This window comes from Myodes glareolus, chromosome 10 (genome assembly GCF_982192425.1).
Source record: "Myodes glareolus chromosome 10, mMyoGla1.1, whole genome shotgun sequence".
Taxonomy (NCBI): Eukaryota; Metazoa; Chordata; class Mammalia; order Rodentia; family Cricetidae; genus Myodes; species Myodes glareolus.
In genome coordinates this window covers 57,211,671-57,228,495 of record NC_142035.1, presented here as the reverse complement: position 1 = coordinate 57,228,495, position 16,825 = coordinate 57,211,671, and the positions used below count along the sequence as shown (strand labels likewise).

Sequence of the window (16,825 nt, the reverse complement as noted above, 5' to 3'; positions counted from 1 at the left end):
TTTGGAGGACCGCTGAGCGCGGGACTGCTTAAAGGGGCTGGACTGATAATTCGCGCGTTTCCGTAAGCAACTTTCCCGCCTTCAACCTCTCAGGATTTGGAAGCTCCTTCTGGCGGGCAGTTGCTTCTTTGGTGTTTTGGTAAGGCGTAGGAAGGTTCGGATTAAAGGTTTCATTAGTTATGTTTTGAAGAAACTGAGCAGATAGTGAGGGGCTGTTTGTGCATATTGTTGCAAGCTCAAAAGGGTAAAGAGTTTGAGCCGGATAAGTGGGTCATGCCTGTAATCCTAGCATCTGAAAAGCTGACACAGGATTGCCGAGTTTTGGAGCCTGGGCATCGGAATGAGACCCTGCCACAAAAAAAAAAAAAAAAAAAAAAAAAAAAAAAGGACAAAAGATCCACTATCCGTCTGTTGACTGGAGCACATGCCTTTAATTCCACCTCTTGGGAGGCCGAGGCAGGCGGATTTCTGAGAGATTGAGCCTAGTTCTACAAAGTGAAAATTCTGGGAGTACTGTATTATAGAGGACCTTGAAGGTGCTACTAATATAATTATCAATTTATTTCACTTGTTTTCTACAATTGGGCCCTTGCTGGGTGAAGACAGGAAATTGGCAAACTCTAAATAAGTACTGAGGGCGAGTGTAGACAAATCTTTATTTATTTATTTTTTTTCGAGAGACAAATCTTCATTCTTCCTTTAGTTTTGAGACTGTGTTTTGTGTTGCTCAGGCAGGTTTTTTTGATTGTTTGTTTTTGCCTCCAAGTTTGTTTTTGTGTGTTTTTCACCCTTGATTCCTGAGTAGCTAGGCTTCTACACAGAGGTGTGTCACTTCACCGGATAGAGACATTTTATATTAAGAATTTTATTAGCTCAGAAATGTATGTTTCTGAGCTGGAGGTGCAGTTCAGCAGTAGAGCATTTGCCAGTTGTGAGTGAGCCTTAGCATGGCGTAGGGAATGGATAATTGTTTTGGTTCATGGCAATCCAAGAGAACACGAGGAAAAAGCTTAATAAGGCCCTGACGTTATGAAAGAGTGTATGGAAATCTTATGTGGTAATGCCCATATTTTAAGACTTGGGACAGTCTTATGTATCCCTACCAGGCCTCTAACTCTCAGAGTAATGGAGAATGACTTTGAAGTTCTGGTCCTCCTTCGTTCACCTGCCTAGAGCTAAGATTACAGGTGTAGGTCGCCATGCCTGATTTTATCTGGCGCTGGGGAGAGACTTCAAGGGCTCTGTCCAGTCTAGGCTCTACAAGTTGTCACATTCCCAGTTACATTTTACCGAGTTACATTCCCAGCCTCTGTTTTGGCTTTTAAAGTCCTCTAGGACATTGCCCCCAGACAGAGTCCTTCTATGTAGCCCAGACGGACTGGGTTCCTACTTGCTATCTTCTCTGTGACAGCAGTTCCGGGTCACACTGACCACAGGTAGGTTTTCTTTAGTTCAAAACAGGTGGGCAGATAGTCGTGTGCAATTTAAACCAGCGTCATCAGCTATTAGAAACAACCAAATGCTTACTTTTGGGTTTTTTACTCCCCTGTCTTATTTTGAGACAGGGGTTCATGTAGCTCATGCCTCCCTTAAACTGCCTATAAAGCTGATGATGACTTTGAATTCCTGATCCATCTGCCTCCACATCCCACATTTGGGATGACAGGCACGGGGCAACATCCTTCGCTGCTCCCCTTGAAGTACAGTAGCCCTCGGGTGTGCTTTTCCAGTAGTGGTGTTGGAAGGGACAGAGGTGGGCGGGGTCCAGGCTGAATGTTGACCTTGAGTGTGGTGCGCACTGCTCACCGGTTGAAGGAAAGGGTGCCTTTGTGTGCACGCCTGCACGTGGAGGCCAGTGGCCATGCTTGGATGACCTTCCTTAGGAGCTGTCCACCTTTAAAACAATTCTTATTTTTGTTATTATTTGTGTGTTGGTGCACAGAAGATCAGGACCGCAACAAGAAATCGTACTTATGTGGGCTCTGGGAATCAAAATAAAACCACTAGCTTGCGTGGCAAGTATCCTTACCTGTTGAGTCATTTCTCTGGCCCCAGTTGTTTTTGAGAGTGTTTTTTGGACCTGGGGCTCTGTTTAGGTTAGTCTGGTTAGCCATGGAGCCTTAAAACCCCTCTTGTCTCGCCTTGCGATTGTAACCCCAGCTTTTTAGTTTGTATGCTGGGGATCAAACTCAGGTCCTAATGCAAGCACTTTACCGACTGTCATTTTTCCCAGGCTGTTGAGTTTTATGTTCTTTTGTTTTCCAATCATTTGGCATTTGAGGGTGTGGATCTTTTTCAGGGTCATGCTGCAGAGCAGCGGGATGGTGTTTTTCTAAGCTAATGAGCCAGTATTTTTCAAAGTAAGATCTCGGGAACTGCTAGCCTCAATATTACAGAACCCAATTAAGTGTTGATTGGGATTCTGGTCCCAATTCAGGAAGCTGAGGATTAGGAGGCCACGGAGGTGGCTCTCTAGGTTAGAGTGTTTGTCACACCCCAGCAGCACCCACGGAAAGCTCCAGCATTTAGGGCGTGGAGACAGGTGAATCCTTACAGTTTATTGTTAGCCAGCCCAACCTAAAGGTGATCTGCTGGCTTAGTAGTAGATAAGACTTTATCTAAATGGGTAGAGCTGTTAGTGATTGAAGAGACAAAACAAAAAATGCGCCTAAAGGCATCATGGCTTAGGGAATCCTGCCCTCTCTTCCTCCCAGAGCCTCGTCCCTCGGGCCGCACTTCACTCGAGGCCCCTCCCAATCCCACAAAGATTCTAGTGGGTAGAGCCCAGCTTCTCAGGGGAAGAAAGATGTCTGGGTTCAACGTTGAGGAAAAGGTGGCCTCCAAGCAGTGTTCCGAGGTGCAGGTGAGACCTGATTCAGCCTGGGAGGGGTCTGCTAGACACTGGAACCTAGCACCAAGGAAAAGCCATAATTCCTGCCTTTTTTTTTGTTTGTTTGTTTCTTAAATGAGAAAATTAGGTCGTTAAGTGTTGAGGAAAGTTTCCTACCAACTTCATTGATTACGGTTGGTTGGCCTTTAACCCACCCCATAACTCGGGAGGCAGAGTCAAGGTAGAACTCTGAGTTTGAGGTCAGCCCGGTCTACATAGTGAGTTCTAGGTCAGCCAGAGCTTGGTGGTGAGACTCCCTCACTCCCGCCAGCAAAAACAGCTCCAAAATTGCAGGATGTGTCTTGGGTTCCTTTCTCCTGGCTCCCCAGCCTTAGCTTTGCAGCAGTTACTGTCAGCTTTAAGCAATTACCGCTAACTTGAATCTGACCTTTGGCATAATTACCTCAGTTACAGACTTAAGGTTAAGAAATGTGCCTTCAGTAATTCCATTCAGGTTAGAGTGTTAAGTATCCAGATTTTGGAGAGGGGGGAAAAGTTTCCTAAAGTACCATCAGTTTGAATCATGTTGTTACAATGAAGAAGGAATTAGACTTAGGAGGATTTGTTTAGTGTCTTGTAAGGAAGAACATAGGATCCGGATTTCTAACGCTCTTTTCCTTATTTCCCCAATAGGTGAATGAATATGAAGAAAATGGGAATAGTGATTACACTTCTTTGAGACCAGTACACACTACAACTTTAGGGAAAACAGCTAAGGTTTATCTTTCTCCATTTTCGCTCAGCAACACCAAGCTAGCACTATTTAAGTTGTCCAGATCCCCGTTTGAAAATAATTCTAACAATGCAGTGTCTCGTAAGAAGACGGACCGGAAGAAAACTTGTAGAGAGGTTTTAACTTCAGAGATGAAGGCTGTATCTTCCCAGGCAGAATCCCTCTGCTGAAACCACCCTCGGGTGCCCATACTGAAAGTACCAAGCTGGAACCCAAGAGCACGGCAGAGCCAGTGGCTCTCAGTGTGAACATGGCGAGCAGCGACGAAGATAGTTCCCTGGGCCTGGTAAGAGTGTTTAGTTCTAGTAATCTCACTTTGATGGGAAGGTCTGGAAGGTGAGGTGGGGAAGGATCTCTAGCAAAATCTGTTTTATTAGCTAATGTAAATTTAAAAACATGTTTTGTGTATGCACGTGTTTGTGTGTGTGTCTGCATGCGAGTGTGCATGCATGTGCCCTGACATGAGAGTGGAGGTTATAGGAGTCAAAAGAAGGTTCTCAGGCATGATGGCAGGTACCTTTACCTGACGAACTATCTTATAAGCCTTTTAATTTAGGGTAAATTTCATTGAGTTTTATTTAAACTTTTTTATTATCATTATTATTTCGTTTTTCAAGGCAGGATTTCTCTGTGTAGCCTTGCCTGACCTAGAACTAGCTCTGTAGACCAGGCTGCCTCAAACTTAAAATGGGTCTGTCATCCTCTGCCTCCCGAGGGCTGGGATTAAAGACAGGCCACCAGTGCCCAGTTTAAATTTTAGTCTTTGAGACAGGATCTTGTTTCATAGCCCAGGTTAGCCTCCAATTTACAAGCAAAATCTCTTTGCTTTTGCCTTGTAAAAGTGCTGGCTTAACAGGTATGTACCACCATGTTTGATTGGAAATTAAATATAATTAATTAATTCTTGCGATAGGGTTTTCCTATGTAGCAAAGTCTGGCCTGGAACTTAGTGTATTGATCACACTGGTCTCTTCCTCCCATGGGCTGGGTTTAAGGTATCCTAAGTGTTGTGCCACCTTGCTTGGTTGTTTCTATAGTTTCTTTTTTATTTTCTGAGACGGGGTTTCTCTGTGTCCTGGTTGTTTTGGAACTTAGTCTGTTGATCTGAGTGACCTTGAATTCCTGCCAGCACCTCCCGGGGTGTGTGTGTGTGTGTGTGTGTGTGTGTGTGTGTGTGTGTGTGTGTGTGTGAAGGGATTAAGGGCGAGGGCCATCCCTGCCCAGCTGCCAGAGTTTCTTACTGGGAACTGTTTTCTTGGTCTGGGACTGTACTTTGAGAACTGCTGTTATATTTTTAAACTCAGACTACTGGACTTTAAATTGAAGCTGATTTTTGCTTGAATATAAGGAATAGAAACGACAGCGGTAAAGACGTTTAAGCAGTGCTATGCTTGACTAAGATACATTTTTCTTCTTTGTTTAGAGACAAACTAAGATACAGCATTTATTTACCTTTTTGCGGTGCTGGGAGTTGAACTCAGGCCTCACACGTGCTAGGGAAGGAAGCGCTGCATTCCTGAGATAGACTTCCAGCCCCCTTTCTGCCTTTTATTTTGAAGTGGGGTCTTGCTAAGTTGCCCAGGTTGGCTATGGGAATTTTGGTCCTTTTGTCTGACCTCACCATGCCTGGATAACATGATGATCACACGGTTCTCTCGTTTCTTCTCTTTTCATCATCACTGTTATTTTTTATTACGGTGCTGGGGATTGAGCACAGGGCTTCTTCATGCTACACAAGTACTGCCTTTGAGCATCCTGTCCTTGGGGTAGGGTGACAAGGCTTTCCCACGCTTTAGGAGCAGTGTTTGGCTTCTTTTGCATATATTATCTGTAAGAGCAAGTATAGAATTTTATTTTCTGAGAAAATTTATGAATTTTATCTCCCAACCTCTGTACTTTCTACTATTTTTTTTGTTTTGTTTTTGTTGTTGTTTTTAATTGGCCACCTCTTCTCTCTTGTCATTCTAACAGGGTTTCGTTTAGTAGCTGAGGCTGACCTGGAACTCACAATGTAGCCTAGGCTATTCTCAAACTTTTGGTGATTGTTTTGCCTCAGTCTCTCAGTCTCTCAGTGCTGCAGGTCTGAGCCTCCCTCCATGCATATTGCTTCATAAAGACTTTCTTGGGCCTGGGGACAAATAGCTCAGTGGTAGAATGCTTGCCTAGCAAAAGAGGCTTCAGGCTCAACTTGTGTCACCACAAACCAGCAAACAAAGGAATTGCTAAATTTAGTGTGATGGTACATACCTTCATCCCAGCACTTTCAAGACAGAAGCAGAAGACTGATACAAATTCACTACCAGCCTGGTCTGCAAAGTAAGTTCTAGACCAACCAGTGCTATAAATGCTATTGAAAAATAAAAAAGATCAACCTCAAAACAGTTTCTCTTGTGGCTGGTGAGATTGTTCATGGGGTGAGGGTGTTTGCTGCTAAGGCTGATGATAGGAGCTTAAACGCCAGAGCTTTCATGGTGGGAAAAAACAGACTCCTGGAAGTTATACTTTGAAATCTCCCTTTGTATGCCCACACACATACAAGTAAATACATGCACACATAAAGAAATAACTGTGATAGATAAATGTAATAAAAAGAATTTCTTGAGCTGGAGAGGTGGCTCACAGGTTAAGAGCACTGGGTGCTCTTCCAGAAGTCCTGAGTTCTAGTCCCAGCAAACTGCATGGTGGCTCTCAGCCATCTGTAAGGGGGTCTGATGCCTTCTTTCTGGCGTGCAGGCACACATGCAGGCAGAACACTTAAAAAAAAAAAAGAAAAAGGATTTCTTAGCTGCTGATTACTTGTTTATTTTAGAGCTGGAGTCTCATATATTCCAGGTTCAGACCCTTTTTGGAGACACAGTGATCTTTAATTACTGAGACAGCCTACTTGGATCCTCTGCTTTCCCTGAGGCTGAGAGTGCAGTTGTCTGGTGTGCTTGTGGGATTGACCCCAGGGCTCATGTTAGGAAAGCCCTCTCCAATAGAACTGCATTCTTAGCTCTTTTTTTTTTTTAATTGTTTTTTTTTTTTTTTTTTGAGACAGGTTTTCTCTGTCACCCTGGTTGTCCTGAAACTCGACTTTGTAGACCAGGTCAGGCTGGCCTTGAACTCAAGAGATTCACCTGCCTGTCTCCCAAGTGTTGAGTTTAAAGGTGTGTACCACCACACCCAGTATTTTTTTTTTAATCGAAATATTTTTGAGCCTGGCAGTGGGGATTCATGCTTTTAATCCCAGCACTCGGGAGGCAGAGGCAGGCGTGAAGCTAGTATGGTCTACAGAGCAAGTGCCAGGACAGGCTCCAAAACTACACAGAGAAACCCTGCCTCGAAAAACCAAATAAATAAACAAATAAATAATAAAATAAAAATACTTATTTTGTGTGTATGTGTGCTGGTTATGAGATCTTCTGAAAGATAAGTTATTATTTTAGTTTTGAGACAGGGTTTGTCTATGTAGTGACTCTGGCTATCCTGGAACTCGCTCTGTAGACCAAGCTGGCCTCAAACTTACAGAGGTCCACCTACCTCTGCCTCTCAAGTGCTGGAATTAAAGGTGTGTGCCACCACTGTCTAGTTATTAGTATTTTTTAATAAAGATAACTTTTTTCAAGTACTTTATTTCGGGTGGTGGTGGCACACGCTTTTAATCCCAGCATTCGGAAGGCAGAGGCAGGCGGATCTCTGTGAGTTTGAGGCCAGCCTGGTCTACAAGAGCTGGTTCCAGGACAGGCTCCAAAGCTACAGAGAAATCCTTTCTCGGAAAAACAAACAAACAAACAAGAATCTGCCCTGTTTATTTGGGCTGGAGAGATGGCTCAGAGGCTGAGAGAATTGACTGCTGTTCCAGAGGTCCTGAGTTCAGTTCCCAGCAACCACATGGTGGTTCACACCCATCTATAATGAGATCTGGTGCCCAGAACACTATATACATAATAAATAAATTTAAAAAAAAAGAAATTCAAGGTCATCCTTGGCTACAAAGTGAGTTTGATGCCAGATTTCATTGTGTGAAATCTTGTCTTTAAAATTATTGGATAGTCGATTACTTAAAATTATTTATTTATCTTTATTTATATGCATTGGTATGATGATGTCCATCCTCCTGGATTTGGAGTTACAGGCAGTTGTGAGCTGCCATGTAGGTTCTGGGAATTGAACCCAGGTTCTCTTAAAGAGAGCCATTGCTCATAACCGCTGTGCCATCCCTCCAGCCCTAAGGATAACTTTGGGCTGCTAGGAAATAGTTTGCTATAAGGGCATGGTATTTGGCTGCTGATATTAGATCACACCATTTATTTATTTGTTTGTTTGTTTGTTTATTTTGAGGCAGGATTTTTTTTCTTTTTTTAAATTTTATTTTCTCAAAATTTCCATTTCCTCCCCTCCTCCCACTCCCCTCCCTCCCCCTCTAGTCCTAAGAGAGGGCAGGGTATCCTGCTCAGTGGGAAGGCCAAGCCCCCCCCCCCCCATCCAGGTTTAGGAAGATATGCATCCAAATAGAATAGGATCCCAAAAGGCCAACAGTAGAGACAAATCCCAGTGCCATTATCATTGGTTTCTCAGTCGAGGCAGGATTTTTCTACACAGCCCCTCGCTGTCCTGGAACTCGTTATGTAGGCCAAGCTGGCCTCAAACTCAGAGATCTGTCTGCTTCAGTTCTCAAGTGCCGGGGTCAAAGATGTACACCACCACGATCTTACCTAACTATAGATTCAGATTCCCTTAATATTCAGTCCAGCAGAGATTATGGGCTGTTAGTTAAGATAACGTGAAATAGAAGTTTGTGCAGTTTGAAGGGGAATTCATGGGTAGAGAATGAAGAATCTGGTTTTGTGTGTTGTTTTGTTATTAATGTGTGAAGTAACAGACTTTTTGGGGGTGTATTTTCTAGGATGATTTTTCAGGATTGTCACCTTATGAGAGGAAGAGATTGAAGAACATCAGAGAAAATGCGAAATTTTTTGCTTCCCTTCAGTTATCTGAGGTATGTATGGTGTTTGTAATGGAAACCAAGATAAGATAATTAGATGATAATTTTTCATAATATCAAATGAGGGAAGGCAAAATTCAAGCAATGCTTAGTCAGTTGGTTTGTAGGCACTGTCCTCCTCCTGTTTTGAGACAGTTTCCCCGAAACTTACTCTGTAGAAGAGGCTGGCCTTGGATTGACAGTGACATGTCTGCCTCTGCCTTCTGAGTGCCGAGATTAAAGGCGAACATCACCACATCCAGCTTGTTTTTCTTTTTTCTCTCTTCCATTTGTTTGCTTGTTTGAAAACAGAGTGTCTATGTAGCTCTGGCTGTGCTGCAAGTCACTCTGTAGATCAGCCTGTCTTCAAACTGCAGGCTGGCCTTGGATTCAGACATCTGCCTGCCTCTACCTCCTAAGTGCTAGAATTAAAGGCCTGCACCACCACCTCCCCGCTGCTGCTTTTTTGTGTGTCCTGTTAGACACTTGTGAACCTGCTGGTGAGTGCTGCATGCCGTACTCCCCAAGCTTGAGACTGGACAACAGTCTGTCTGCCTTTTTCTTCCTTTCTTTGTTCTTTATTTTATTTTATTGATGTTTTGCATGTATGTCTGTTTGAGCATGTCAGATCCCCTGGAACTGAAGTTACAGACAGTTGACAGTTGTGAGCTGCCATATGGGTGCTGGGAATTGAACCTAGGTCCTCTAAAAGAGCAGCCAGTGCTCTTACCTGCTGAGCCATCTCTCTAACCCCTGGACAATAGTATTTTAAGGTCATACATAGTAATCCTGGCTACATGAAACTATTTCATGATAGCAAGAACAGCAAAAGAAGCTTGTAAAAGCACTTAAAAAAATACATTAACCAAGAGGTTCCCAGTTGGATTTAGTTTTTTTCAAAGATTTATTTATTTATTTGTTTATTCTATGTATGAGTGCCCTGTCTGCATGTATGACTTTATGCCAGAAGAGGGCATCAGATCCCATTATAGATGGCTGTGAGCCTCCATGTGGAATTGAACTTGGGTCCTCTGAAGAGCAACCAGTGCTCTTAACTGCTGAGCCATCTCTCCAGGCTCTTAATATTTAGTTTTTTAAAAGGAAAAAGTGTAGGATAAATCTGAAGAATCATGTTGATTTTCGTGTCTTTTTCTTTTTCTCTGGCTGTGCTGGATCAGGCCCAGGAGCCTGTACCTACTAGGCAAGGTCTACCTGTGAGTAAGTCCCCACGCAGTCTGGTCCATGTTTCTTTTTTTTGTTTTGCTTTTTGTTTTTTTTTTCTTCTTCTTCGAGACAGGGTTTCTCTGTAGCTTTGGAGCCTGTCCTGGAACTAGCTCTTGTAGACCAGGTCTCAAACTCACAGAGATCCACCTGCCTCTGCCTCCCAAGTGCTTGGATTAATCTTAATAGCTATTACCATATTTAATTGACTCTAGGCATCTTTTCTCTTTTCGGTATGTAGATGTTTGGATACCAAAGATCAATCTTAGTTATTGTCCACTCTTTTTGGTATGTAGATGTTTCAGACCAAAGATCAATCTTAGGTATTGTCCTTAGGAGCCATCTACCTTGTTTTTGTTTTTGAGACAGGATCTTTGACTGGAACCTGGGGCTTGCCAGTTAGACTAGCTAGCTGTCAGTGAGCCCCGGGGATTAGCCTGCCTCCACCTCTCTAGGGCCTCCATTGTTATGGTTTTTTTTTTCTTTTTTTTTTGAAGCAAAGTCTCACTTTGTAGATCAGGGTTAACCTTGACTAAATAGTAGGTTCAGAGCTAGCCTGAACCACAGGAAAAAAGAAAGAAAACAATTTACATAGTCTGCTTATGATTTAATTAATGAAAACTATAATTTGAGGGTCTGGAGAGATGACCGTAAAGAGCAATAGCTGCTCTTCCAGCAGCTCTGAGGCTCAATTCCTAGCACTCCCGTGGCAGCTCTCAAAAGTTTGTAATTCTCTACTCTTAGGGCATCTGGTACCTTCTGGCCTCTGCAGGCACCTGGCATACACATGGCATATACATACCTACTGGCAAAATACTCATACATGTGAAATAAAAATAAACGTTAAAGTCGGGCGGTGGTGAATCTCTGAGATTGAGCCCAGTGTGGTCCACAGAGCAAATTCTAGGATGGCCAGGGCTACAGAGAATCCTATCTGGAAAAGTAACAAAAAAATCTTTTGAAAAAGATAATTTTATTTATGAGTAAAACCTGTAACTTCTGGAAAGTGTCCAAATAGGTTTCCAGTACTAAGATTTAATTCCAGTACTAAAGATTTAATTCTATAATTTGCATATGTATGCATAGAAGTATATCTTTTGTGTGTGTTTACCTGTGAACATGTTTTATCTTTTTTTGTTTTTGAGAAGGTCTCACTATGTAACTCTGCTGGCTTGGAATTTACTGTGTAGATCCGGCTGGCCTCAAATCCACTTGCCTCTTCCTCCGAAGTGCTGGAATTAGAGGTATGTGCCACTACGCTCAGCCATGTCTTATTATTTTTTAATTTTCTTAACTTTTAATTTTGAGAAAGAGGTAGAGAAAGGCAGAGTGCATGGGTGTGCCTGCATGCTGTGGCGCGTGTGTAGAGGTCAAAGGACAACTTCGGGAGTCAGTTCTGTCCTCCTATGTGGGTCCTGGTGACTGAACTCAGGTCATCAGGCCTGGCAACAAGTGTTTTTATGGCCATCTTACTGTCTCATTGTTTTTTGAGACAGTCTTGCTGTGTAGCCAGGCTGGCCTTGAACTTACTAAATGTGCCGTTCTTCAGGCTCCTGAATGTTGGGATTATAGATAGGTATGAGCCACCTCATTTTGCTTATTTTTTTTAAATTTGTTTTTGCAGTGCTGTGATTAAAAAACAAGTCTGTGCATTCTAGGCAAGTGCTGTGCTACTAAGCCATCCTGCCAGCCCTGTAATAGTATGTTCAGTTAAATACTGTGTTTAATCGTGTGAATTTATAAGCAGCTTGGCTCAAGGTACCAGAATACCAGTATATTAGATAGTGTTATATACTTCTTGCTTTTTTTTTTTTTTTTTTGGTTTTTTGAGACAGGGTTTCTCTGTAACTTTGGATCCTGTCCTGGAACTCACTCTTGTAGACCAGGCTGGCCTCAAACTCACAGAGATTCACCTGCCTCTGCCTCCTGAGTGCTGGGATTAAAGGCATGTGCCACCACCGCCCGGCCATATACTTACTTGCTTTCATTATTGATGGTGTATTTATCTCATGTCTATTACCAAGAATAAGTACTAAATCTTAAAAATATATTTCCTGAATAAACTGGATATAGTAGCAAATGCTTACTGTTTTAATGGGTAAACAGTGTAGTTACATGGTAGCATGTTTATGTGAAGGTGTATTTTGTGTGCTTTTCAGTCAGCTGCAAGGCTCCGTGGAATGATAAAGAAGAGACAGCAACCTGAATCAAAGAGGTAAAAGATGTGCTTAATGGTGGCTAGACTACGATATTTTGCTGAGGATTGTAAATTTGAGACATTGACTTGAGCCAGGTGGTGGTGGTTCACGCCCTTAGTCTCACCTCATCACATTAAGGTTTTGGTTTAGATAATTTTGAGGCTTTATTAGAATCATTGTGGCCAAGAGATAAATCAGTGGTTAAGAGCACTTGGCACTCTTGCAGAGTGCTCAGGTTTGGTTCCCTGCAACTACATTTGGGAGGCTCACCACTACCTGTAACTCCAGTTCCAGGGCATCCAGTGCCCTTTCCTGACCTGTGAGCACTATATGCATGTGGTGACAAAGAGGGGCACACACACACACACATCAACCAAAAAGTCAGTACAGCTATGTCTATTTCCCTATACAGTGTGTGAATATATCTATAGAACTTGTTCCTAGATGTTTATTCCTTAAAATTACTAAACCCAGGACCTGAGAAATGGTTAAGTGGTCAAGAGCACACACAGGCTGCTCCTCTAGGTGGCCTGGACTTGGTCCCAGCACCCACCACACTGACTCACTAGCACCTGTGTCTCCAATTCCAGGTGATTGGATGCCCTCTGGCACTAGGCATACACATACATAGACATAAAAATCAATTTAAGAAGTCTTTAACAAGGGGCTGGAGAGATGGCTCAGAGGTTAAGAGCATTGCCTGCTCTTCCAAAGGTCCTGAGTTCAATTCCTAGCAACCACATGGTGGCTCACAACCATCTGTAATGAGGTCTAGTGCCCTCTTCTGGCCTACAGACAGAATATTGTATACATAATAAATAAATAAATAAGAAGTCTTTAACAAGTTACCAAATACATTTTACTATTCGGTGAGAAATGCACGAGCATTTCCTTTACTCCTTTAGGAAGAAGCCTAAGAAGGAAGAAAATGAGACTGGATGTCGAAGGTCCATGCGACTGCTGAAAGTAGACCCTTTGGGAGTTCCATTGCCAGTAGCTCCAACACAGTCAGCGTTAGAAGAAGAAAAAGAAAATGTAAGAAAAAGTACAAGTACAGTATGTTTAGCTTAATCAAATATTGATAATTTTAAAGTATTTGTAACTAGAATGATGGGTTTTTTTGTTTTGTTTCAATTTTATTAATTTAATACTTAAATATTGTATGCTTAGAGATTTCAGAGTTGTTAATACTGGGTAGTCTGTACTTCTGCAGGAAATTGTGGAATTCTTGGTAAATTATTTCTCTTTGTGAGCTTCAGTTTCCACATTTAAAAAAATGGTGTTACCCCAGTGTTGGAGAAGCTAAGGCAGGAGATTGTCACAAGCTTGAGCTGGGTTGCATGGTTTGAGGCTATCTGAACTAGAGAGTAAGAGTATGTCTAGAATAAAAAGAAGGGGAAATATCAAAAGAATGTTGTAAGGATGAAATTAAATAGAATCCATAGTTCTTATATTAAGGGTTTAGTAAGTAATTAATAAGTGATAGCAATTAGTACTGTGTAATATGTGATCAAACTGATAAGAGTTGGGCTGGGAAGCTGGTTCAGTGCGTGAAATGCTTGCTGTACGAACAGTATGGCACCATGCATTTAATTCCATAGTGAGACGCGCAGCTGAGACTGGAGAACTCCAGAAACTGGTGGGCAGCTGACCTGGCAGCAAACAATAGAGACCCTGTTTGTTTGTTTTTTTTAAATTGATATTTATTGAGCTCTACATTTTTCTCTGTTCCCCTCCCTGCCTCTCCTCTCCCCCCTTCAATCCTCTCCCAAGGTCCCCATGCTCCCAATTTACTCAGGAGATCTTGTCTTTTTCTTCTTTCTACTTCCCATGTAGATTAGATCTATGTAGGTCTCTCTTAGTGTCCACATTGTTGTCTAAGTTCACTGGGATTGTGATTTGTAGACTGGCCTTCTTTGCTTTATGTTTAAAAACCACCTATGAATGAGTACATGTGATAATTGTCTTTCTGTGTCTGGGTTACCTCACTCAAAATAATGTTTTCTAGCTCCCTCCATTTTCCTGCAAAATTCAAGCTGTCGTTATTTTTCTCTGCTGTGTAGTACTCCATTGGGTAAATGCACCACATTTTTCTAATCTATTCTTCGATCGAGGGACATTTAGGTTGTTTCCAGGTTCTGGCTATGACAAACAAAGCTGCTATGAACTTTGAGCATAGCATGTCTTTGTTGAGCGCATGTCCTTGTGGCATGATTGAGCATCCTTTGGCTATATACCCAAAAGTGGTATTACTGGGTCTTAAGGAAGGTTGTTTCCTAATTTTCTGAGAAATCGCCACACTGACATCCAAAGGGGTTGTACCAGCTTGCACTCCCACCAGCGAGACCCTGTTTTAAAACAAGATAGGAAGGTGAGGACCACCAACACCAGAGGCTGTTCTGACTTAGACATGTATGTCCACATTCACATAAACACATTACGCATACACAAAATGAAAATGAAGAGATTACTTGATAGAATTTTTAAATAGGTACTCATGTAGCCTAGGCTGACCTTGAACCTACTAAGTATTTCAGGGTGACCTTGAATTTCTGATCCTGCTAATACCGTCTCATTTCCAGGATTAGAGGTATAATCCAGAGTAACTGCTTTGTGTCATGCATGCTAGGCAAGCATTCTACCAAGTGACATACATTTTAGCTCTGGCATAGGCTGTCCTGAAACTCAATGGTCCCCTGCTTCAGCCTCCTGAGTGTGTTGTTTGAACAGCCAGCCATTTTTAAATGCCTATGATGTGCCACTGTTGTTGATGTTGAAAGGAAATTAGTGAAAATGAGGCCAAAACCTTGGCCCTTCCTCAGTTTATATTGTAGGACAAACAGCCTTTTGCCTTTTCTTTTTGATAGCCTTTGTTACCTCCTGGGCCCTTAGAAATGATTCCTGAAAACCAGGATGACAGCAATGGACTGTTGTTGAAAGCGTCTTTGAGGACATGGGCAGAGATGAGCAAGGTATCAGTTGGGAAGGCTTTCAGCTTTTGGAATCATCTCCTGAGGAAATTTCCGTGCTTATATATGAACTTAGTCTTTGATGTTTTCCAATGTTGCAGACAAGTAATGAGAGGGCCGAGGAGGGGCTATCTAGCATTAAAAGGTAAGTTGAAATCCCTTGCCTTTGCTTTACTTTTGACCTTTGTTTCATATGCTTTGAGATGCTTGCAGTATAAAACTATAATGTAGGGACTGGAGAGATGACTCAGTGGTTAAAAGCACTGGCTGCTCTTCCAGAGGTCCTGAGTTCAACTCCCAGCAAGCACATGGTGGCTAACAGCCATCTGTAGTGGGATCAGAAGATTCCCTCTTGTGGTGAGCATAAAGACAGAGCACTCATATACACAAAAGACATGAATACATGTTGTATAGGACTTTTAAAAAAGCTATTATAGGAAACCTTGAAAGTAGTGAAAAGAAAATTATCCCTACTATTTCTACACTAATAGTTTGCCTGTTTCCTTCTTTCATAGTGTTAAGGATTAAACTAAAACTTTGAGTGTGCTAAACAAGTGCTCTACCACTGGACTAGCCCTATTTTTTTAATACATATATATTATTTATTTACTTTTTGGGGGAGGGTGTTTTGAGACAGGTTTCTCTGTAACTTTGGAATCTGTCCTGGAACTTGCTCTATAGACCAGGTTGACCTCAAACTCACAGAGATCCACCTGCCTTTGCCTCCTGACTGCTGGGATTAAAGGTGTGCGCCACTACCACCTGGTTTATTTACTGCATATTATGGCTGGTCTTGAACTCACAGAGATCTGCTTGCCTCTGCCTTGAGAGTGTTAGGATTAAAGAGGTGCATCACTGTACCCTGCCTTTCCTCCACTCTTACACAATTCGGGCTTCTCTGTCCTTGGAACTAACTCTTATAGACCAGGCTGGCCTCAAACTCACAGATTCGCCTGCCTCTGCCTCCTGAGTGCTGGGAATAAAGGCATGCGCCACCACTGCCTGGCTTGGGTGAATCTTCTTATCTCAGTTAAATAATCAATATAATTCTTCATAGATATGCCCCCGGGCCAATTGGATCTTAGATAGTCTTTCTTCACAAGTGATTCCAACTTCTGTCAAGCTGAACATTAAAATTAAAGCCTGCATATGGTTAGGCCTTGACTTTGTAATCCTCATTTTTTTTTTTAAGGTTTATTTTATTATGTATATGGTGTTCTGTCTGCATGTTTGCGTTCTGTCTGCATGTTTGCTTGTGTGCCAGAAGAGGGCACCAGATCTCATTACAGATGGCTGTGAGCCACCATGTGGTTGCTGGGAGTTGAACTCAGGACCTCTGGAAGAGCAGTCAATGCTCTTAACTAACCTCTGAGCCATCTCTCCAGCCCTGTATCCTCATTTTTAAGTTGCTAAGATTACAGGCCTTCAGTAGTAGGACTGACCACGACACAGTGGAGACTTTATCTCAATCCTAACATAACATTGCTTGGCATATAGTATATATTCAGACTCGAATAAATGAATTCACATTTCACTTGTGTTCATTCATATATATATATATATATATATATATATATATATATATATTCACATACAGTTTACACTGTGCCTTTTTCTTGGATATTTGCACATTTACTAGAGCATACTTCTACCCATTTTGTATTTGGAGTTTCTGTTAAGTGTGTGTATATGTGTATGTGTGTTTGTGTGAATAAGTGCATTCATTATAGCAGATTCTTTTCTTAGGTTTCCAGGCATGGGGCTAATGAATCAAACATTGAGGACATCCTTATGGTTTTTATTATATACTATTGAATCGTTTCTTTTACATCTTCTAAAAGTGCGTGT

The 16,825-nt window shown here is 42.1% G+C and overlaps 1 protein-coding gene across 3 annotated transcripts in view; it reads left to right on the top strand.

Annotated features, from left to right (window-relative positions):
* Window positions 1-2: 2 nt before the first annotated feature.
* Window positions 3-16,825, top strand: part of Wdr76 (WD repeat domain 76) — a 30,031-nt gene continuing 13,208 nt past the window's right edge. The window contains exons 1-7 of one of the 3 annotated variants that reach the window (XM_087911255.1): window positions 3-139; window positions 3,524-3,909; window positions 8,512-8,604; window positions 11,970-12,025; window positions 12,914-13,043; window positions 14,876-14,980; window positions 15,079-15,122. In XM_087911255.1, the coding sequence (XP_087767381.1) occupies window positions 3,874-3,909; window positions 8,512-8,604; window positions 11,970-12,025; window positions 12,914-13,043; window positions 14,876-14,980; window positions 15,079-15,122 (464 nt within the window). In that variant the 5' untranslated portion in view covers window positions 3-139; window positions 3,524-3,873. Of the gene's footprint in view, window positions 140-430; window positions 1,437-2,737; window positions 2,864-3,523; window positions 3,910-8,511; window positions 8,605-11,969; window positions 12,026-12,913; window positions 13,044-14,875; window positions 14,981-15,078; window positions 15,123-16,825 lie in introns of those variants that run through there. The other 2 variants (XM_087911256.1, XM_087911254.1) reach the window with 2 other exon arrangements.